Below are 22,531 nucleotides of genomic sequence, written 5' to 3' on the forward strand. Positions count from 1 at the left end.
TGCTTATTTATGCACACATATAGCATATGTGCACTTGTACGTATGTGTTAAAAATATAATGGTTACGGCGCGGATTCACGAAAAAGCAAAAGCGGGAATGCAAAATGTTTTTTATAAAAATGTTTAACCCGCAGCAATGTCTATGTTTAAAAAAAAAATGGGAATACAGTCGTACTTACAATACAATTTATTTAGCAAAAAGGAAGAAGAAATGAGTGAATTGCAAAGGGGGAAATGCTTACGTTTTTCGCGATACGCATGTGCGCATATATGTGTATGTTATGTGTGGGGGTACATGTATGCACATGTGTATGTAGTACTATGTATGGACAAATGCCTGAGCATGCAGCATGTATGTATCACTTTGCACTTGAGATTTTCCCCTCAATGCAGTTCATCATGCTACCCTCCAATGGCATTTTTTTCGCAAAATTGAGACAATTTTTTAAAATGAAATATCGGCTACAAGAGAAGGCTAAAAATAGCTATAAGAAACACGGAGGGGAGAGAGGAAGCAGTAGTAAGGGCATTTACAAGCATGGCTTTTTGCGTTTGCTTTGTTCGCATATGTGTATGCTTCCTGTGTGTGTAATATATGTGTGTACAGCGCGGGTCCTAACGTTTTGTCATTTTGTGATGAGTCATCCGTTTTTGCCACTCCTTTGTACGAATATGTCTTGGCAATGCCAAAGGGGAAGGGAAAAAAAGAAAAGCGGAATTGTAATAAAAATATAAGAATTAGGAATAAATTAAACGAAAGGGAGAGAGAGAAAAAAAAGGTATCTATTTCATTACTGCGAAGGTTTTTTTATTGCCATAAGAAAAAAGAAAAAAAAAAAAAAAGTGTAATTATAGTATCACGTATGTCTTGGCACATAACCCATATATTTAACACGCTCTCCAATTTTTGAATAGTCTTTTTTTTGCCCTTCTATTGTTAGCACACGTTTCGCTATTTTTCATAACATGTTACTCGTGAGAATGTTACACGATTGGCGTTTTTAGAAAGTTACCTCCAGGGTGTCTCACCCATTTGTTTAGGCAAGCAAACAGGCACATCCAGTAGGCAAGCAAACAGGCACATCCAGTAGGCAAGCAAGTAGGCACATCCAGTAGGCAAGCAAATAGGCACATCCAGTAGGCAGGCAAATAGGCTCATACAGTAGGCATATATACACGTGTGTGTATTCCCCTTTTGTCAAAATTTTTAAATGTTCCCAGAAATGTTTCACGTTTTTTATCTGAAAAGTATATTTTTTATATATCGTCACATCGTGTCGCACGAGGCAAAAGATGAAGAGTATGGCCCCTAATTAAAAGTGCTAGAAAAAAAAAAAATGTACACACATGTATATGCGGCAGCGCATTTTATTATGACGCTCCTTATGAGGCATTTCCAAAGCTTTAAGGTGCTAGCTGCACAGGTGTCTCATCGGTAAATGCATATTTTTTAAGGTACTTTCCTCCTTTAATTTTACACCTATGTATTATGGGTCATTGGTGTTTATTCCTGCACAACTTACATGTGATCGAATCGAAATTAAAAAAAAAAGTAACAAACAAGGCAGCAAAGAAAGGTATATATTGTCTGATCGTTTCGAAATTTATTCAAAACGTATGCACGTCCTACACAGATGTGAAAGAAAAAGATACATTTAAAAAAAAAAGCACACAATTTTAATTCCCTGAACCTGCGGAACGGTTCAATATGCATAGATGTTCCCAAGAACAAAAAAGTGCACACAAATTGAGGCGCAAAAAATATCACTGCGTATTTTGAATCTTCTGAATTGTTAGTCAATTTATTGTTTCAGTTGTTCTCTTTTTCCATTTTTCCCTTTTGGGGACGCGGTGAATCGAGATGGTAGCGGATAAATAACCAATGCTATGTAACCTCTTTACAGCTTAAATAACCACCTACTAGAAAACGAAATAGAGGTGGAACATAAGTTCAGCGTGGACATGCGAATATAAATATATAGGTACCTTTCATGTTGCAGTAGAGGTATTGGAATGGAGAAGCCTGCGCAAGGATGATAAAATTGCAGGCAATGAACAAAGTAGGTATATTTTGTAAAAATTGTTCTATTGATTTTGACGCACATTTTTATTTTGAAAGAGCAGCTAAACTTTCGCGGACGATTCGACAATATAGCAGAAAGTTGAGCCGTTAATTTTGTTAATGTAAAGAAAAAAGGGTGAAGTGTGCAGAGGGGGGGGGAGAAATAAAATAGAATGCACCCCTCCCTTTCCCCCCAAATTAATAAGATAGCACATAATGACGAATAGGCATTCGCATTACCGTTGTGTGGAGGGATAAGAAGAAACAAAAATTTGAACAGAGCACAATCGATTTATTAGACCACGTTTAACTAATCAAGAAGGAAGAATTGCCTCTTTTTTTTATACACATTTTTTAAATTAGCAAAAAATGAAGGAAGAAGAAAATTCGTTCAACTATTTTAACTTCCTAAAGACCGCACTTCATCTGTCCAAAAAGTACAACCTAAAATTTCAAAGAAGGTTGTATGAAGACCTTTTAGACACCCACTGCTACCGACAGGGAGTAAACACTTTTGTTATTCCTGAGGAGTCTTATTTAAACTATGGCGACTTGAACGGATTATATGACTATACAAAAAGGAAATGCCAAGATGATAGCTGTGACAATGTTGTAAAATACGGATACATCTATGCTTGCTATAAATTGAAGAAGGAAAAAAGGAAAGCCATTCTGCTAATGCTGCTGGATGAGGAGTACATAAAATACAACTGCAAGGGTGAGGTGCACGAAAAGTACGAAAAAAAGAATATCAAATTTTATGAAAATAACTTTTACGATGTGAAAAAGCTTCCAGGACATAGTGCTGGGTATTACATTATGGGGAAATTGTGCGAAAAGGAAGCTAAAAATGAGTGGTTTAATGATGCGAAAAAGAAGAAATTAATAGATATAGCATTTTATTGTTATTACTTGTGCTTTAAATCATGTCCCCTTTTCTTTTGCGCATTTAAGAAGTTACTAAAGCTGCACGGAAACTTCTATTCTAATGTTATGTTCACGGAAGAAGTAGAAAAGTTTTCGAAAGTGTATAATTTTGGAGTTCCCTTTTATCAGTCGTGGGGGTTGTGCAGCGGGGTGGAAGATGAGGAGGAGCAGCAGGATGAGTACGGTGAAGAAGATGAAGAGGAGTACGACGAGCAGGATGAGGAAGGATACAGCGAGGAGGAAGAAGATGAGTACGGTGAGGAGGACATGGGCGAGTGCGAGGGGGGGGAAGACATAGATGCGTATGGCGAGGAGGACACAGACGAGTACGATGTAGAGAATGCAGAGCTGTACGACGTAGAGAATGCAGAGCTGTACGACGTAGAGAATGCAGACCTGCTCGGCGCAGAGAATGCAGAAGTGCACATCACAGAAAATGCTGATTCCCACTTCGATGAGAAAAGAGTGTCCCATAAAGAGAAAACTTCCCATTCGGATGACACCATTTTGGAAGAGTTAGAATTCGGAAAGGATACAAACCGCATAGATGTGAAGAGTGCGGAATTTATTCTATCATTAATAGGAGAAGAAGAAATGAAGAAGTCTCTTTCAGAGTGGGAAAAGCCGTTCGAAGAGGAAATAAATGTGATCACGGTCGACAAAGGAAGTGCGTACATTTCAAACAAAGCAATAGTAAATTTATCGACAGTAGGAAAATTGTACTATTACTTTTATGTAAATAATTTTAGAAAATGTTTAGCGTTAATAGAGGAGTGGGAAGACAGACCAATTTTTAGTACATGCATTTTTTACGTCAAAGGATTATGTCACTTTTTACTTAGGAATTATGAACAGGCGATTTTTTTTTTGAAAAAATTCATGATATAGAATCTTTTTATACGAAACATTTACCCTTTCTTTCAACATGTTATTGGTACAAAGCAGATATAGACAAGATAGAACACATTTTGCTGAGTTATGAGAAGAAAGAAGTGAATGAAGATTTTTTATGTCTTATAGGAAATTATTTTTCCCTAAAAAATAACAAAAGCGTGGCAGCATATTTTTTCAGAAAGGCAATGAGGCTAAATAAGTTTTACGAATATGCCTATATTCTTTACTCTTGTGAAATGAAAGTTTTGGGAAACATGCGCAAGGCAGCTTTAGCATTATCGAAATGTCTACAAATAAATGCGTGTAATTTTAAAGTACACCTATTACTAAGCGTTTTATTATTTCAGGAGAGAAACTACGAGTTAGCGAATGTCCACTTGAGTTTATGTCTTAAACTAAATAGTAGTGATGCACTTGTGTGTATGTACTGTGCTTCAATATATAATCACCAGGAGAAGTACGAAACTGCCTTACTATGTTTAGAACATGCACAGAAAAATGATTATGAAGGAATTGATTTGTTCATTATGCAGGGTGTCATATTTTTAAAAATGAAACGAAATGAAGATGCTTTGAACAGCTTCTCGAAAGCTCAAAAAATTAACCCCCTTTGCAGTTACGTTAAAGTGCTGATTGCCTTTACCTTAGTGCTAGAAAAAAAATTTGAAAAATCGAAAGTAGCGATAAAAGAGTTAATTCTGCAGGAGGAAAATGATGTGAACATAAATTTCTTGAAAGATATTTACAAATGTTGTAATTTAAAAACAGTTCCAAACGAGGGGGCTCTAAATAAGTTAGAGTTATTTCTTAGGGAGGGCAGTTTTTTGGAAAGCTTTAGCATGCTGGATAACGCTAATCAGCGGTGATCTCCAGGCGGACAACTTGGAATTTTGTAGTGAATGCAGGTGTGATACGTCTACCAAGAGGGAATAAATGTACACCCATAAGGATATGCATATGGAGACAATTAATATTGGGGGGGGACTTTGCATTGTGACCATGGAGAAGGAGGATACACACATGTGTATGCATATTTATCCGCACGTCCGCTACTTCAAATGAGACCCACCATTGGTTTCGTTTCACCAAATGTGCGGTGCTAGGGAGACATACATAAGATGGCTGGCCGAATGGAACCATTCATAACGGTGGTTCACCTGGGGCGAAATTGTCAAGTTGGAAAATAGGGAGATACTAAACAGATGTTTTATGGGGCCAGCGCATGAAAAAGTGTTCACATTTGTGTACATCAAAAAGGGGAATCGAAGGAAGGAAAAAAAGAAAGGGCGCCTAAGTGCATGTTCATTTGTGGGTGAAAGTACGGCTGCCGCGCGACGGGGGAAGAAAGATGGGAAAATGGCTCCCAAAATGGCTAGCAAAATGGATGGAAAAAAAACGGACAAACTCTACAACTTTGTTGTCCAAAAATGCGCATAAATGCAAAAGTAAAAAGGTGCCTATTTTCGCCGCTTTTCATGAAAAACGAAGCAAAAATTCTAGTAAAACGAAAAATATGGGGGTGGATTCAGTCAGATGTTTCAAAAAAAATTTTTTGAGAAAAATTTACAAAAGTAACGGAAAGGGGGGGACACGTGTGCACCTATACATGTGCACCTACCCATGATGCACATATTTTTATGCGTGCGCGTATGGACATTAATTTGCGCAATTGGGAATTTTATTTAAATGGACACTTTTTTGGATAGGAAAACATTTTTCGAGCGCTATTTTTACATTTAACGCTTCTTAAATTGGATTTTTAAAAATGAGTAAACGGTGAATGGTCTATTTTTTGGTCAAAATTGCGAGTACAGTTATGTCGATTTTTCGGATATATTGCAAATTTTTTTCCCTGCGGATGCGCATGGACGCGGATCGCGCTCGTTTTCGTTCGCTCTCTCGTTCGTTTGCTCGCATGATATTCCATTTTTTTTTTGTCTAAATTTTGCAAATAAATCGGGGTGTCCTCACATTTTTTCCTTTTCTAGTGGTTAAAAATTGTTAATTATTTTTGCGAGAGTTGGAAATTTTTTTTAATTTTTCGTACAGCACCGTAGTTGCAGTAATGTTGTAAATAAAAATATTCTGTCTATGGCATCGTCTATTTAATGGTTGCAACAATTCCTTATTAGCATTTGAGAAAATTGCATTTTCATTTTCACTTTCATTTTCATTTGCGTTTGTGTTTGCGTTTGCGCTCACGTGCGTATGCACCTACGTACAACACTGAAGCAATGAAAGAAATTAACAATTTTCTACAATTCTTTACACATTTTATTACACATGTTTCGTAACCGCAAGCAGTTAAAAATTAGATATCGTGTATTATGCATATCAAGTGCAAAAAGGAAATTATTTTTGTTTAATTAATGCGCGAAGTAGACACCATTTTCTGTTTTTTTGCCTCTATTGTTTTAATTTTTTTTCTTGCTTTTAACTTGTTCGCTAAAAAATTGCCAAATTGTGTTAAACACTTGACATTGTTTGCAACACTGGAAAAAAAAAAAAAATAAATAAAATAATAAAAAGAAAAATAATAGAATAAAATAAAATTAACAAATGTGCAAATTCGTAAATGTTTACATTTGCATGTGCGTACGCAAAACCAAGTGGGCGAAGTCTGCATCCTGTGCTGTTAGCTAATTATCTCCATTTTCGGTTAGCGTTTTTCCGTTTCCCTTAGTTTTCTATGACTTTTTTCGCGGACGCCAAGTTTCGATGTGAATACTTTAATTTTTAGTGAAGTAAATTTTACACTTTTCGCTGTGTACAGGTGTGAACACACATATAAGTATACATGTACGTGTGCAGTTGCGTGTACACATACACACACATAGGATACATACCCGTAGTACACTCATTCGCTAACACGCGTGTGTTATTGGCAACGTAATACCCCCACTACGGGCGTTCAACCATTTTTCCGCTTGGTGAAGAAAGAGGAAACGTGTACCTTTTCTAGGCCCCTCCTTCCGCAAAAAAATAGAAAAAGAAGTAGTTCACAAAATTGATGGTAACACTTATCCGACAGAGAAAGACAAGATGAAAGCGATAATTCTGATTTCCTTCCTGGTCACCCTTTTTTTCAATAATGGTGTGGATGGATATACTTGCACAAAAGAATTGTACAACATGAATTTCAAGGATCTTTCAGTTACGTCCATGGTTTTGGAACATTTAAGTGTACGTAAAACTTTAGGAAGCTGGGTTTATTTCTTTTTCAGTCATTTTTCTAACCCTACTGATGCAATAAAATATGTAGAAGATATAAATATATACGCTTTAGATAATAAAGACATGCCATGTTTTGTGCGAGCTTTTACTATATATTTAATTCAAAACTATGCTAAGGATATAAAATATATGTCAAATACAGACAACTATGAGACCTTTTTCAAAAATTTATTAAAAGATGTGCATCCAGATTTAAGTAATGATTTTCTTTCTTTATTCACGAGTCCAACGCTTTTGGGACAGGTTGAAAACTTATTACTTAAAGAACAGGATGTTTCGAATTTGAAGAGTGATTTAAACATTTTTAAAAAACAGATTTCCAAAGCTGACAGAAGAACACATGCTTTTTACACCAATAATCCTGTTTCAGCTTTCGGTCCACATGACATCAGGATATTTAGAAGAGCTTACTTAGTAAAAGAAGACCCTTCTATTAATATGTCTGAAATATATGCAGCACGTGATATGAACTATTTGGCTTTTCTTGGTGTTTCCGATATGTACTACAATTCTGATATAACACAGCCTGTGAGAGGTACTTCTATAGTTATTGGTAAAAGAAAAAGGTTAGGGTTAAAGAAACGTAGTAGTTCACTTCTTTTATTAGGCCCACATAATCATAACCCTACCTTTGGTTTTTGTGAAAAAGATGAAAACGAAGATTACTTTGGATATGTAGATGATTTGTTGCCCTCCTTTTTTTCAGTTATGAAAAAGAAAAAGATTTATGGACAAAAGATTTCTAAGAGAATTTGACTATTCATTAATGCATAAAACTTACAAAATGCCAAACCTAAAAGGTTTGCGACTTTTGAAAAGTTTTTTCAGGAAAAAGAACTTAGAAAACTTTGTAGACATGTATAGCAACCTCATGTACACAGAAATAGATTTTTTAGCGGAAGATTTCGCGGAACTGTTTGAAATCACTATGAACTGTCACATGCGCGAACATTTCGATCGTGCAATAGTTAACTACCGCGCGATTAAGGAGAAAAGTATGGAGTCCTAAACTCTTTTTTTTTTTTTCCCCTCCGCTGATCGTATAGTGCTTTGTTAGCTTTTAGATTTGTGCTTGCTTTGAATTGGCGAAAATTTCGAACGCGCGCAGGTGTGTGCATACGTAGGTGTGAATGCATCTGTACATGTGTAAACATCCGTACATGCGTAAACATCCGTACATGCGTAAACATCCGTACATGCGTAAACATCCGTACATGCGTAAACATCCGCTCATGTGAATGCATATGTCCATGGTGCACACGTGCGCTGCTTAATCTTTTAGAATAATTTTCGAAGAACGGTGATGCGTGCACCATTTGGCCGAACATTTTTTGATGACCATTTTGACATGTGCTTTTTGAAAATTTGTTAAAAGTGTAAATTCGCGCATTTTCATTTGTCCTTCGTTTATGTTCCCGCTTTAACAGGCTTTAAAAACTTCAACACCATAGTAAAATTTTGAGTTTAGTCTTCACGTTTTTTGTTGCTTTACTGCATTATATTTTAGTTTATTTGCACTTATTTTGTGTTTCTTTGTTGTTCATTTTTGCTTGTTTTTGTGTTTTTTTTTCGACATTTGCCCTTCCAACTTGGTTATAGTTACCGTGTGCAAAATGGTTAAAGAACATCATATTTTAGCTACCACTAAGTTGATAAGAAAAACATATAAAAAAAAAAAAAAGAATTATGACGCTCATTTGTAGAACACCCGCCGTGTTGTGAGTGCCCTTTAAATATAACCTTCTCAATTGAGCAAATGGTGTTGCAAGGGAATGGGGGAATTTTTCAAAAAAGCGCTGCGGTAATATGGATGCGCATCACTAGTAAGGAGCGAATAAAAAAAAAAAAGATTAATCTGTTATGAGGTTACGCGGTTGGTCGGTTAAAAAAGTGGTAAATACGATAAACACGTGTACTCCCGATAAGTGCTTTATAAACAGGCTTGGCGGCGCTTCGGGTGGGTGGCGGCAAGACGCTCCATCGGATAGGGCACCAAATCGAAAGAAGTCGTATTGGGAGAAAAATTATACATGAAAAAATTAGCACACATATGCGTAGGTACAAGTATACACACATATATATGTATACACTTAAACGCTGAAATAATACAATTTAAATTTTCGGTACTGAAAATATCCGTGGTAATGCGAGAAAAATGCTAGCAAACAAAAAAAAAGGTGCGGAACCCTCACCGAGGGCAAGAAATAAATATAACACCAACGAAAAAAAAAAAAGTAATAACATTTAACAGTTGGATGTGAAAATTGACAGAAAAGAAGCAGGAGAATGTGGCACGTTTTAAATGATATGCTAAGGATAATTCATGATCTGTGTATACATTAAGTAAACGTGATAAAAGCGGAAACGATTATTAATCTGGGAGCCGGGCCCCCCATGGAAATGCTGGCATATGTGCGCTTACTCGCCGTGAGTCTGTTGTTCATATTTTCCTTTGCTAGGACCCGTCTTAAAAAAATGTCCAAGTCGCAATTTTACTTCGTAATGAAATTTCGTAACCCTATTTCTGTTTCCTTTTTTAAGCTCAACGCTGTTTTTTATTAGTACCGCTTTTGAACAGTGCCGCTTCTGAACAATGTCGATTTCTCCTTTTTTGTCGAGTCACATTTTCCCACCCCTTTCCTTTTCAAATCAGATGCGAAAGAAGCCGAAGGGGAAGATAGACGCCCTTATCTTAGTGCTCCTCTTCTTTTTTCAGAAATAAACATTCTAATGTCGCTTCTCTGAAAAGCTTTTCTTTAAAGTTTGTCGAGGATCACTTCCTATGTAAAAGATTGCTTTTTGCGGTTTATATTTTTTTTTTTTTCAAATATACAAGGACATAATCTTTTCAAAAGTCCCTGTTTTTGTTTTCTTCGTTCTTATTAATTGAAAGATATGTGTAATAGGACAAACTTTTGGAGTCCCCAGATTCATAGATGACTCTGGTTTCATCATCTTTCGGAATTGTATATGGTTCGTAGTTATTATTTAAGTTCGAAAAATCTATTTTATTTGATGTTTTAACATTTTTTAAACTTCTTTTTTCTGCTAAAATTCGGCTATTTTTAAGCGAGTTGTCTTTGTGTTTTTTTAGTCGATTCTTGAAGAGTATTCTTCTACATATTCGACTCGGTTTTTCTAACATTATAACACTTTGCCAGTGTACTTCTTCCTGGTGGTACCCTTTCCCTGATAATATTTTATCCATTTCGTAGCTCTCAACATTGGAATGGGGTTGTTTCTGTAGTGGGTACATATACGCAAGTATATATATACATATATGTGAATGGAAAATATGTGAGGGAGAGGGGCGGGTTACCGGGCCTTCCCTTTTGGCTACATAATTTTTATAGTAACGAAGCGGCAAAAGGTACGCAGAAAATATACTTATATTTTAAGTAAGCATTTTTTTTTTTTTTTTTTATCTTACTTGAAAGTGGATTAAATAAATGATAATAAAAAGGAGCTCCAGGAATCTTGATTTGCATATGCATGATGATCCTTTGAATGCCCAACGTAAATTGAAAATTACATGATATATTTTATAGTATACTCGATTATTCTTTCCTAATTTGGATAGACCGTTACATCTAGTGGTAGAAGTTGAGTTTGTATCAGTTACGCTGTTCTTCTGCGCGGTGGAAGTTGGGTACGTTACTTCCCCATTCGTTTCACTCTTATGATTCCATAATTTAGAAGAGTCATAAAGTTCATCATTCATTTCACATGTTTTTAATAAGGTTAACGATGAAACTTAACTGAGGCAGTTATTTTCAGTTTAATTTTCATTCTAGTTAATAACGACTTTGCTATTATTTTACGGCATCACTGTAAGAATTACATCAACGCGCACATGTCTGCGAATCCACCCCTCTTTCTAATGCCACAAATCGGGTATTTGACGAAAAGGCGAATTATGTAATGGGAAAAATCAAAGATAGTAATAAGTAGTGGGCCAAATAGTAACAAAAAAGTCTCAAAATGTGTCAGAAAGGTCTCATAAAGGTCTCAGAAAGGGTCACAAAAAAGTCACAAAAAAGTAACAAAAAAGTCAAAAAAAAGTCACAAAAAAGTCACAAAAAAGTCACAAAAAAGTCACAAAAAGGTCAAAAAAAAGTCACAAAAAGGTCAAAAAAAAGTCAAAAAAAAGTCTATGAAACACCGTAAAATGTCCCAAAAGCGGCCAAAAAATTCAAAAACACTTCATCATCATTTTGGCTTAAACACCCGAGCGCTTTGCGAAACAGCATCATTAAATAACAGCATCAACAAACGATTAAATAAAATAAACAAAGTATCAGTAATGAAAATTATGTCAAATGAGAGTTATATATATTATTCATATGTAAAATAAAAAAGCAGTTAATTTTTTTTACTTCTTTTTAAAATATATTTTTTGCTAAATTTTGAATCACGGAACAGCACTATTATATGGCAGCGCTAGAATTTAGGAGCGAAGGTGCCATTTACCACCCGTTGTAAATCGAATGTTATATGATGCCCCCCCATGTGAACAAATCTGCGAAGTTCTTTTTTTTTTTTTTTTTTTCTATGCGATGCAAATATATTTACGCCTAAGTACAAAAAATATATGCCCAAAGATTGACGAGGCTTCGCTATCATAACAAAGTAAAGCTGGCCCCTATTTTTATGGCTCACTGCTATAAGTATATGCTTACAATTACAATTATAGCTACAGTTATGTATAAATCCACTTGAGTTAGGGCACAAAATTTAGATTTTCCTCCTTCCATCGGAGTGTAGTTTAATAGTTTTCAATCAAAGTAGAAAAATTATTTTTATCGAAGCTTCTTTTGCACAGAACATACCTTTTGTTATTTTAACTGTGAGCTGTAACGATTTGTGCATATAACGTGTGTAATAATGCATATGTATATTCCTAAGCGCGCGTTTACTCAAAGATGTATAACGTAAACTTTCGAAAGGAGTTACATTATAGGCGCGGAACAAATTCGAATGCTTTAATAAAGTGATGAAAAGGCAAATATGGAAAGGGAAAAGCCTCCACTACGTTATGACACCTGAGTATAAATGTATATTCCTTACCAATCACTTAATGCACAATTTTTTTCTTTTTGAACAAATTTATTACAATTTAATCGAGGTTTACCATGCTTTAAAAAATCTCATTTTGCGATTCATCTAGGAGGAATTTACATATATAGGGGTCAGCTACTAGGAGTGACAATGAAACGGGTAGTTTATACTGTGTATATCACTCTGTTTCTCGTCAGATTTTTTTAATATAACCTCCATTTTGAAAAGAACGGTAAAAGCAGCGTTTATCATAATTTAAACAAACGAAAAAAAAAAAAAAGGGAAAGTATATGCGGCTCAGGGAAGGGGTACAAAAAAACATCCTGCCAGTTAGCAATAAAAAAAAAGGAAAAAAAGTAAGTGAGCCTCCCCCATAACTTTTTCTTTGTGCAAGTGCTTTTAACCTGATTACAGGATAAATTCAGGATGGGCAAAAAACGAAAAATAATTCATTAGTTTCTCTCTTTTTGGAGAAAAGACTCAGTGATTTTCTCCTTCATGCAAGAATAAATTAAAAAAAAAAAGTAAAACAGCAAAGAAAACTTAGACGCGGTGGAGTAATAACAAAATGAATGGAGACTCTTAAATGTTCTTTTTGTGACCTCTTGGACGAGTCACTATATAGCTATTTTATCACATTCTATAGTTGCACATTATCCCCTTGTTGGCTCGTTGCCAATTTTGTGTAGGAACATTTTCTTTAAACTAATTTTTTCCCCTCAAAGGGAAAAGTTTAAACGTATATCTTCAATTAAATGTTTGGGGAAATTAATCCCTTTTGCGGAACGTATTATTTATTTAAGCGGTAAAAAAAATATATTTTTTTTCTTTTTTTCTTTTTCCTTCTCAATATAACACCTCCACATGTTGCGTGTCTTCCAAATGTGGAGGTATAACGAGTCGCTAACATTGACGTGAAAAGGTGACTCTGTAGTTGAAGAAGTGGGTTAGTGAAGTTGTAGGCTTATAGGGTAGTAGAAAAACGCTTGTACTCCGATGTTAACTTGAAATAGGCGGTCTTATAATACCCGGTGAATGCCCTAATCGGTTTTCTTGTTCTCACTGTAATGTGTGTATTGTAAGGCAGTGTATGTAATTTAGCCAAACGAATTGGTGAAAAATTGGGGTTAAAAATAATTATACGAAATAGATGTTGCTAGAGGGTATTATGTTACGAAGTAGCAAAGATTAGGAAGCGTAAATCGTTAAAGCGATCAAATGGGTTGGCATGGCAGGATTCGCGTTTGCGGTTGGAGATTACACTCTCCCATTAGCTCCACTTTCAAACAAATAGAAAAAATGCGCTTTCCATTTTGATAAAATAACGTGCCTTCGTGCAACATGTCATACGAAAAAGTATTCGCGGTGGCAGATTAAATGTTTAACAAAGCGGACGCCGCATCATCCCTTATTTTTGAACAGCGTCCAGTTGAATATTCGTGGCATAAAAAGCTGCCAAGCAGTATTTGCATATTACATCTTACATATTACGTACTACGTATTATATATTACATATATATATACAACTGCGCTGCGGGTTTTTGAATGGGCGCCGGACGCAGTTATAGTTCTGACCTCTTGCAAGAACATCCATTTTGAAAACGCACAATTCGCATGACATGCCTTTGTTTTGTGCAGCGAAAACGTAAATTCCATTTCCATATAACTTTTTTATATATATACTTTTTTTGTACGCCTAGTTAATATTTAATTCATAATAGTATGTTCCTTTTTTCTCACAATGAACATTGCATAAAAATTGTCAAAGTTAAAAAAAAAGACAAATCAGCAGTATAAAGCATCATATGTATATATATATAGAGAGAAAGTAATAGATATATGCATATACAAGTTTAATCATATAAAATAAGCGTATTGTAAATACAACATATTTGTTATTAGAAAATATATATATAAAAAAGTACACACAGGATAGGGGGAACTCTACGAAAATTGTAAAAATAGTATGTATTTTTTCTCAATATTTATTTTATATGCTCTTATTATGGATGCTAAAATGAGGGGCGGGGGTTTTCTTAGCTTTCTCTTCTCGTTTTGGGTTTTTTTTTTTTGTATGGTTTCATTTTGTGTTTCGTCTTTCTCGTGTTCTTAGTTTATTGCTTTTTTGTCATATATTTATATTTGCTCCTCTTGCTCATTTTTCTCTTTCACTTCCTTTTGTTCTAAACAGTTGAAAGCAGTCGAAAATTACGACAAAACTGTTTTTTTCTTCATTTCTTAGGTAGCACTTTTTATTCGCATTGTCAAGCAGCTACTCTTTTTTTAGATGTCATCTTTTGCGAGTTTCTCAGCTTTTTCTTTCATTGCTTTTTTGAGTTTTTTTTCCTTGGAGTGTTTTTTTTGGTCTGAGACATTTGTGAAGTAGTTATAAAATAAGACAGCGTTGATTGCTAACAATCCAATGAGTAACAATACTAAGTAGTTGTGTTGTACTAATTGAATCATTCCCTTGAGATAGCTTCCGAAGAATTGTAACTTGTATAATGGAGATATCATAGGTGAGGATGGGCCGATATCGAGAGACTTTCCAAGTTGTTCTTGTTGTTGTCTGTAGGCAGCTAATCTACGTTGGTAGCATGGTGAGTTTTCAATGGCTTCTCTTAATTTTCTAATGGATTCTTCACTGAACATTTCATCCAGATTAGGTGGTGGTAAGATGGGTTCTTCTGGATTTTCTGGGTTTCCTAGGACTTCACCATCGGCTCCAAATTCTGCAGATCCCTCAGCATTTACATCTGTAATGTTTTCATCAGGTAAGTCGGCCAAATCGGCAACAACATCTTCGGATAAATCAGCTAAATCTACGACACCATCATCAGTGGCTACATCTCCTAAGTCGGGGATTACGTCAGCATTAACTTCTCCTATATTCAGCATGTCGGCAGATTGATCGAATGGTGCAACTTCATCAACGTTAGAGTGTTCAAAACTGTCATTAAAAACTTCAGGGGCTTCAGGTACAAATTGAGCTTGTTCTTCTGGATTCATTTTTACAAAAGGTTGATTGGTTGGTGTAGTAAGTTAAAAAGTACAAACGAGGGGATTATATATATGATATATTTAAGAAAATATATAATTTTTTATTTTTTGAGGGTTGCTATCAGATGGGAAGGAATGATATTATGTTCCTAAATTTGAAAATGGGGAAACAAACGGGGGTGGGGATGGGGGGCTATGTAGAATGGGTGTTAGTTACGATAATAGTCATTCCTACATATGCAATGCATTATATATTGGCCGTTCGTGGAATGCTTAAATAGGCATAAAGCGCAGAAATGAGGAAACTCATTTTTGTATGTAAAATGTAGATAATACCTTTGGGGATAAGGCGCGCTTAGAAATAATAAGGGGTTGAAGAAGTGTATTGTGGATTGTTTCTTGTTGCTAAACAGTTGATGGTAAAATATAGCGGTAGTCTTTTCTAGGATTGTCGAAGACGCTCTTGTTTGAAACTGTAAGAAATTGAAGAAAACAAAAGAAAAAGTAAATATTATAATTTAGTCAATTAGTAAATATAGGTTCTGTTTGTAAAAGTTTATTTTTTAAGAGAAATTTATATAGCTAATCTTTGTTGAACAAAATTATTTATAATTTTTGACGAACTAAAATATATTTTCAATGAAATGAATTTTCAGAAAAATATATAATTTTATAAAACATTAAAATTTAAATTTAATTTTTAGGAGTATAATTTTTTAAATTACCTGAATTGTAGGTTTTTCGCAAAATGTATTTTTATTTTATTTTGTTTTGTTTTTTGAATGTATTCCTAAAATAGCAATTTAGAAAAAAATTAAAAATGCTTTTTAAAATAAATAATAAAAAATAAAATAATTATTTTAAAAAAATTAATTTTGTATAAATTTTAATAATGTAGAAAAAGTTGCTATAANAATATGGATAGTTTGTTTTTTTTTTTTTTTTTTAAAAAAAAAATTCGTTTGACGCTTTAAGAATGAATAATTACCTACCTTTATAGAGATTTAATTAAAATGCAAATTGAGGATGTAATTTTTTTTATTCTTGCCAATTTACATGTATATTTTATCTGATTTGAGGATGTATATCGCTGATGGTAGCGGCAAGATATTAGTGACATGACAGTGCGCATACATGTGAGAATAATTAATTTTAATTTAAATTTTAATTTAGGTTTAAGTTTTAATTGTTTTGTATGCTGCATATGGCTTTTTTTTTCGCGACGTCGTGTTTCTATAGACCGTTATTTTCACGCGTTTTGCTACGAACATGAAACGAAACGTATGGATTCCTTTCTCTACAAAATCTATTTATTTTAAGCGCAGTTTTTTTTTTTTTTTCAGAAATATTGCATTTAATTTGGTACATTGTGTTGTACATGTAATAAAATATATGCAATAATATAATTTCGGTAGCGACAAAATGATATATGGCATCTTTTTTTTTTAAGCACCCATACTCCATTTTTATCATTTTTGCATGTGAAATAAATTCTTTTGCTTTTTTTTTTAACCAGTTTTGTAATAGTCTCTTAATGATTGAATAAAAAATACATATGCAGAAAAAAAATAAATATTTATACCTCCTTTGTGATATAATATTTTATACTTGCTTAATTTAAATTGTCCTAATTACGAAAACCCACTTGGATTATGCGTGAGGGTTTGGGGTTGCCATTGTTTCTGTGGATGAAGCGCTTTTTACTATTTATTAAACGAATGCTTCAAAATCATTTGGTGCACTTTTATTATGTAATTTGCCGACCCCACTTTGTAACGTAGAGAAGTCCTTTATGAAGAACTCACCTTTATCGCGAGCAAAATTTGGTTGAATAAATTTGTCTTACAGGGGATGATGAAGCTATGCGATGGATTTATATGCATAAATATATGTTTGCCTTAATTGGGGTCATTTACTCCATAGTAATATAAAACATGCGCTACTCGTATTTATGGGCATAATATATTTTTACTTTTGTGGACGCTGAAATTTGCAGGTTTTAAGTTTTACTCCTTCTTTCTTCATTTTAAATAAAAGAATATTCAAAATTTTGATTGCTGCCTCGCTCCTGTCGCACTTCGTTGTGACCTACATTCCTTGGCACAACTTATGGCGGATGAGGATAAATTCGACTGTGCTTTTATTGCTATAAAATTATGCTTTATTTTAACAAAATTGTAAAAATCATTTTATAAATGGAATAAACCACCTTTTTTATGAATAGGAGTAGTTCGTGCGTTTTACTCACCTGCGAACGTTATTATTTATATATAATAAGTGATAAATAAATTGGTACTTAGTAGTGCGCGGTGAGTTTTAAGGCTACTGCGTCCTTCATTGTAAAGATTAAGATTTGGCAGTTAGCTCCCCTAACTATTTTTTGTGGGGGAAGCATATTTCTTTTAAATTATTTTTCCTTACTCCCAAAATTGTTCTAAATGTCCTTTTTCATATGCTATAATAACATAAGGTATAAAATTTTGGAGAAAATTTATTTTTGAAATTTTTATAAACTTAATCGGTTAAGGTGGCACCCTTCACCCCCCCTGCATAAGTTCTCATATACATTTATTTATATATTCGGAGATTACAAAGAATGATTGCATGAGAGTTCGACGTGACGCTAGAATTGGCCCAGGTTAAAGGATCACCAGCCACCCCTTAAAAAAAATTATAAAATGTTATTATCCTATTATGTAATCACTTCTATAAGTCATTCAATCGAATTTAATAGCAGCAAAATTATTCTTTTCGCATAATTTTGTTTATACAAATGGGAGCACGAAACATGTATGCTTTCCTTTTGAATCATCACTCATTAAGGGTTCTTTTCTTTTTTGTTACCTCCCCCATTTGAGGATGTACAAGCTATTTATGCTGCATTGTGGGGGGGATATTTTATTAACCTTGGGCGTAATGGACATTTGAAAGTAGGGGATTTCTACTTGTGCATAATAAATGTGGAGTGTTTTACGAATTAAAAGATGTGAAAAAAAAGTGCCGCTATCTGTTGTTGGGGTCATATGCGATATTTGCAGCTTCGTTGCTCCAAGTGCGCAGATTATAATGTTCCAGATATTTGGTTTTTATCAAAAAGGAACAAATAAATATGCAGAATAAACAGTAGGTGCTGCATAATACAGTAAAAAATAGGATTCGAATTATTTGAACATTCGAAGGAGGCTAAAATATTTGAATGCGTTTTCTTCATGTTTTAAGTTGAAAAAATTGCGTGTGTCATTATGGCAACCATAAGAAGGCATAGAAAGAAACAAAAATGTAGGCGTTTTATTTGGTTTAAAATTGTGTTTTCTTAAATAATATATCACTCGGATAAACGCAACGGCGTTAATTTTATGATGAAGCATACATGAGAAGTATTTGTACTTTATTTCTTGTGCGAAAATAATTATAATTTTTAGTGAAAACGGGGGGTGTAAGCTCTTGCGAAGGTGTGAATAAGCGCTGTGTGTGTTTTTTTTTTTTGTATAGATGGGCGTTCTTTAGGTCAATTTAAATAAATTCAGTACACCTTTCTCCTTTTTTTGTAATGCGTGAATTATCAATAACATGTAGATATTCATGGAGACGCCTAATTCGGTTCTGAAATAGGTGCCTGCGAAAACGGTAGACAACATTTTCCATTTCAAAGAAAAAGGGGAGAGAAAAAAAAAAAAAATAGTAATGGATAAAACTTTTGAAAAATACAAAAATGGAACCAAAAGATGGATTTTTTAAAACTTATGTGGGGATTTTTTTTTATTTTTATTTTATTTTAAAAATGTTTCACACTTAATGTTGCATCCTTATTCTCCCCAGCAGTTAACACCTCTTCAATACTGTAAAATGTTCACAAAAATTGTGAAGCTGGGGATACAAACAAATAATATTCATAAGAATACTTCTAGTTTGTAGAGCCCATTTATGCTTAATAAATTGCACGCACAGTTGAGTACAGTTTAGCCCTAACAACCATATTCATAATAAAACAATTGAGTAACAAAACATTAGGGAGAAATACTCCTTTTGGTAGTAGCTCTCAATTAGAATTATTCTACAAATGGTTAAATGTTCACATTTAAAAAAAAGGGGGTTAATTTTTTTTTATAAAAAAATGTTCATTAGTGCTTATTGAGTCGGAAAAATTAATAATACCTTTATGAATATTTTCTTGCAATTTTATTTTAAGACGAAAAAAATTAGCAAACCCAAACATTTCTACAGAAAATTTGTGTATTTCCTGAAAACTTGTGCTATTTTTTATTACGTAAATGTAATTTTTTTCATTTTTTTTTTTTATTACAGTACTGTGATGGGGAAAGTGAATCCTTTTTGAAATTATACATATTTAAAAACATTCTCGTTGCAGAGTATTTTTATATCTATTTAATTTTTTTTACTGAATTAAAAATTTCCCTTTAACAGCATAGTTACCTGAAGTCTAGTAGTTATATAGTACGCTTATTTTGTTAAAGCAGTATATATTATATATAATATACATGTGTACTACATCTTTTTGAAATTTCGTTTGAATTATTTTGCCCCACGATGTAGAATTAAGCACGTAAATATATCTTTACATATAGATAGCTGTACAACTATATATGTCACAATTTTGCTCTAATTTTACCGTAAAAAGTAGGGGCATAAAATTCCCCGGTTTTGTATTATATTACTAAATATTAGGATAAATTTCCACCATTTGTTTTATCAACTTTTTGGTGAACTATTTGCTGGATAGTTTGTGTCTCATAAAAGTCTTATCTGAGGGAAGGAATAATTCTACATTAGCGTTGTTATTTTAAATGATGAAAGGGGACATTCAACATTTAGTTTTTCTATTCATATCATTACATTGTCGCTACATTGTCGATGCTTTTGTCACCGTTATTGCCGTGCTCGCTGATGACCACTTCGGTTGCCTGTCACCATGCATTGCAACATAATTCATAAGAGGGGAATTACTCGAAGCGCAAATTAAAATTCGTTCGCCGCTTATTCCAATATTCAAGCTAAAATGTATGAATTACAAATTCCATATTTTTTTACGTATAAATTTGAAGCTTAACATTTTATAACTCTGAACATGTTTGTTTTTTTTTACCTGTTTATTCATTTTTTTTGTGAAATATTTTCCTGCGCCTCTTTGTTAACGACATAAAACAGAAGAACTCTTGTTAACTATGTGCATGGAAGTCTTCCCCGTCTAAACTGTTTGAATTAGTGATTTGCTTGTAAACAATTATGCACACATAAGCGGGTACGTTTTATTCTACGCGATTATTTGTGAAGCGATTTGTCCTACCACAGCTTTATTTTCCGTTGCTGAGTTCATCCTCACTTTAGCAACTTTAAAAGCTCTTTTAATTAAAGATGTCGTGGAAGAGGTAACCAAGTAAAATCGTAACAAGTTACACATATTTCCAAACTGTTAAGGATATCAAAGTATATGTAGCAGAACTGTCGACACGGAAATGATTGTATCAATGAAGTCCTTCCCTGGGGGGAAAGTTAATTCTCCCTTTCCTATAAAAATTCTAACCATAACCCTGTTACTATGGACATGCCACTATTGCAATAACGTAATATAGCAATATAAACTGCTAGGAGTGCTGTTATTATTATCATTATTTTTGCCCCAATTTTATTTATCTGTTAGAATAACCATTTTTTAATATGTCGTATGCATGGCGTCTTTTTTTTCTCTCTCCCTTTTTAGTATTCTTTTAATGATACTTCAAGCGAAGTAAACAGCCAAAAGAAGACAACAAATTTTAGGAGAACAAACAAAATATTAGCTGCTTGTAGAAAAGGTGGAAATTCGCAGATGGATAAAAATAAAAACGATGTGACAGATAAGGTAAAATGTATTGAAGAAATTTTGTTGCTCCTGAAAAAACTGTCAGAATGTAGACTAAATTATAGAGAACCCCTTTTAGAAATAAAAAGATCGCTATCAGGATGTAAAGATAATTCAGGGCCTAATGTTGTAGTGGCAAGAAAAAAGCTATTAGATATCAAGAAATCAATCGCCAATGATTTAGGCATCGAGGACTTAATGAGTAATGAAGCGAAGACGAAAGAAATTGACATTAAAGTATTGATTAAACGTATACCTAGTTATAAGGAGAATTGCCAGGCGCAAATTCGAGGGGCTAAACAGAAAATAACGGACTATAGGGACAGCTGTGAGGCGCACATATCAGATGTAAGAAGAAAAATGACGGATTTATAGGGACGACTGTGAGGCTCAAATTCTTGGGGCGAAAAAAAAAGTGACGGATTATAAGAAGAATTGCGAAGCGCACATTTCAGGGTTCAGAGAAAAAATGTCAGATTTTAAAAAATCATTCTATAATAACTGATTAGGAGCAAAATATAAAAAAAGGATACCAAACAAAAATGGAAAATGGGAATAGCATAATGAAGGTCTGTGAAAAAAATAGGAACCGTCAGCAAATTAGGAACAGATAAGGAACATATCGGCGAACGAGGAGTGCATTATTAATTGAAGCAATGTTAATAATGGATAGTAAAAACAACCCCTCGAATAATGTGTTAGAGCCTCGTTTTACACAACAATAGTGGGTAGAAGTCATTTGTTAGACGAATAATGCGAATGGATAGCGGATTAACGGATATGATTACAACAAAAGTTATTATTAATTTGTGGAGTATTCAAGAGGGTCTATGTAGGGACAATCCTTTTATTAAAAGCAGGAGATGTTGTTCGAATATTATTTATCAGGAAGAAACGTACGGTCACCATGTAAAACGATTAAAAGGAAAAAGGGAAAAGAAGACCAATCGAGCATTCTCTTTTTTTAAGAACCACTCATGGACGATTAGCAAATAATATAAGTTCAGAAGAAATAGATAATTTAGCGAGGAAGAGGAAAACAGGGGGGAAATTATTGCCACAATATGACTATACGAAAATGTAATAATATTACCCGGAGATAGGAACCCTTCATGCGTGAACGGTGTTATGTTTAAATGTAGTACGTTATAATAAAGTTATCAAATATGTTTTTTTTTTTTTTTTTTGTTTCTTTTTTTGCCTTTTTTTTTTTTTTTGCTCTTTTCATTTTCCATTCGGTTAATCAAAAATGTGCTTGCATGATGTGTTACACATCTAATGCAAATAATGTTAAGAGGAAAAGGAATTACCATTAGGTTAAGACCAAAATGGTATTATAGCTACGTATATGTGAATAGACCAACACGTGTGCATATATCTGAGTTAGAAATAATTGGAATAATTTTAACTTAAAATATGTTTATTTTGTGTATAAACAAATGGTTTGCGTAGTTGCGGAGGAAATAAAAATTATTTAAAAAGAATACCTTTTTGTT

General features: G+C 33.8%; 5 protein-coding genes across 5 annotated transcripts; 3 read left to right on the top strand and 2 right to left on the bottom strand.

Annotated features, from left to right (window-relative positions):
* Positions 1–2,431: 2,431 nt before the first annotated feature.
* Positions 2,432–4,749, top strand: PCYB_104120 (hypothetical protein; the record flags this gene model as incomplete). The annotated part of the gene is made up of 2 exons (XM_004222961.1): positions 2,432–3,785; positions 3,935–4,749. 2 exons carry the CDS (start codon positions 2,432–2,434, stop codon positions 4,747–4,749), a joined length of 2,169 nt encoding a protein of 722 aa, XP_004223009.1.
* A 2,176-nt stretch (positions 4,750–6,925) lies between these two features.
* Positions 6,926–7,796, top strand: PCYB_104130 (rhoptry-associated protein 2; the record flags this gene model as incomplete). The annotated part of the gene is made up of 2 exons (XM_004222962.1): positions 6,926–7,645; positions 7,725–7,796. 2 exons carry the CDS (start codon positions 6,926–6,928, stop codon positions 7,794–7,796), a joined length of 792 nt encoding a protein of 263 aa, XP_004223010.1.
* A 2,169-nt stretch (positions 7,797–9,965) lies between these two features.
* On the bottom strand, positions 9,966–10,838 carry PCYB_104140 (hypothetical protein; the record flags this gene model as incomplete). The annotated part of the gene is made up of 2 exons (XM_004222963.1): positions 9,966–10,358; positions 10,548–10,838. 2 exons carry the CDS (start codon positions 10,836–10,838, stop codon positions 9,966–9,968), a joined length of 684 nt encoding a protein of 227 aa, XP_004223011.1.
* Positions 10,839–14,763: 3,925 nt separating this feature from the next.
* On the bottom strand, positions 14,764–15,184 carry PCYB_104150 (hypothetical protein; the record flags this gene model as incomplete). Its single annotated transcript, XM_004222964.1, has 1 exon — positions 14,764–15,184. A coding segment is annotated over one exon (421 nt), but the record flags the coding sequence as incomplete, so codon positions are not given.
* Positions 15,185–20,661: 5,477 nt separating this feature from the next.
* Positions 20,662–21,410, top strand: PCYB_104160 (hypothetical protein; the record flags this gene model as incomplete). The annotated part of the gene is made up of 2 exons (XM_004222965.1): positions 20,662–20,757; positions 20,895–21,410. The coding sequence occupies 2 exons, from the start codon at positions 20,662–20,664 to the stop codon at positions 21,408–21,410; spliced, it is 612 nt and encodes a 203-aa protein (XP_004223013.1).
* Between the last annotated feature and the right edge of the window lie 1,121 nt (positions 21,411–22,531).

This window comes from Plasmodium cynomolgi, chromosome 10 (genome assembly GCF_000321355.1).
Source record: "Plasmodium cynomolgi strain B DNA, chromosome 10, whole genome shotgun sequence".
Taxonomy (NCBI): Eukaryota; Apicomplexa; class Aconoidasida; order Haemosporida; family Plasmodiidae; genus Plasmodium; species Plasmodium cynomolgi.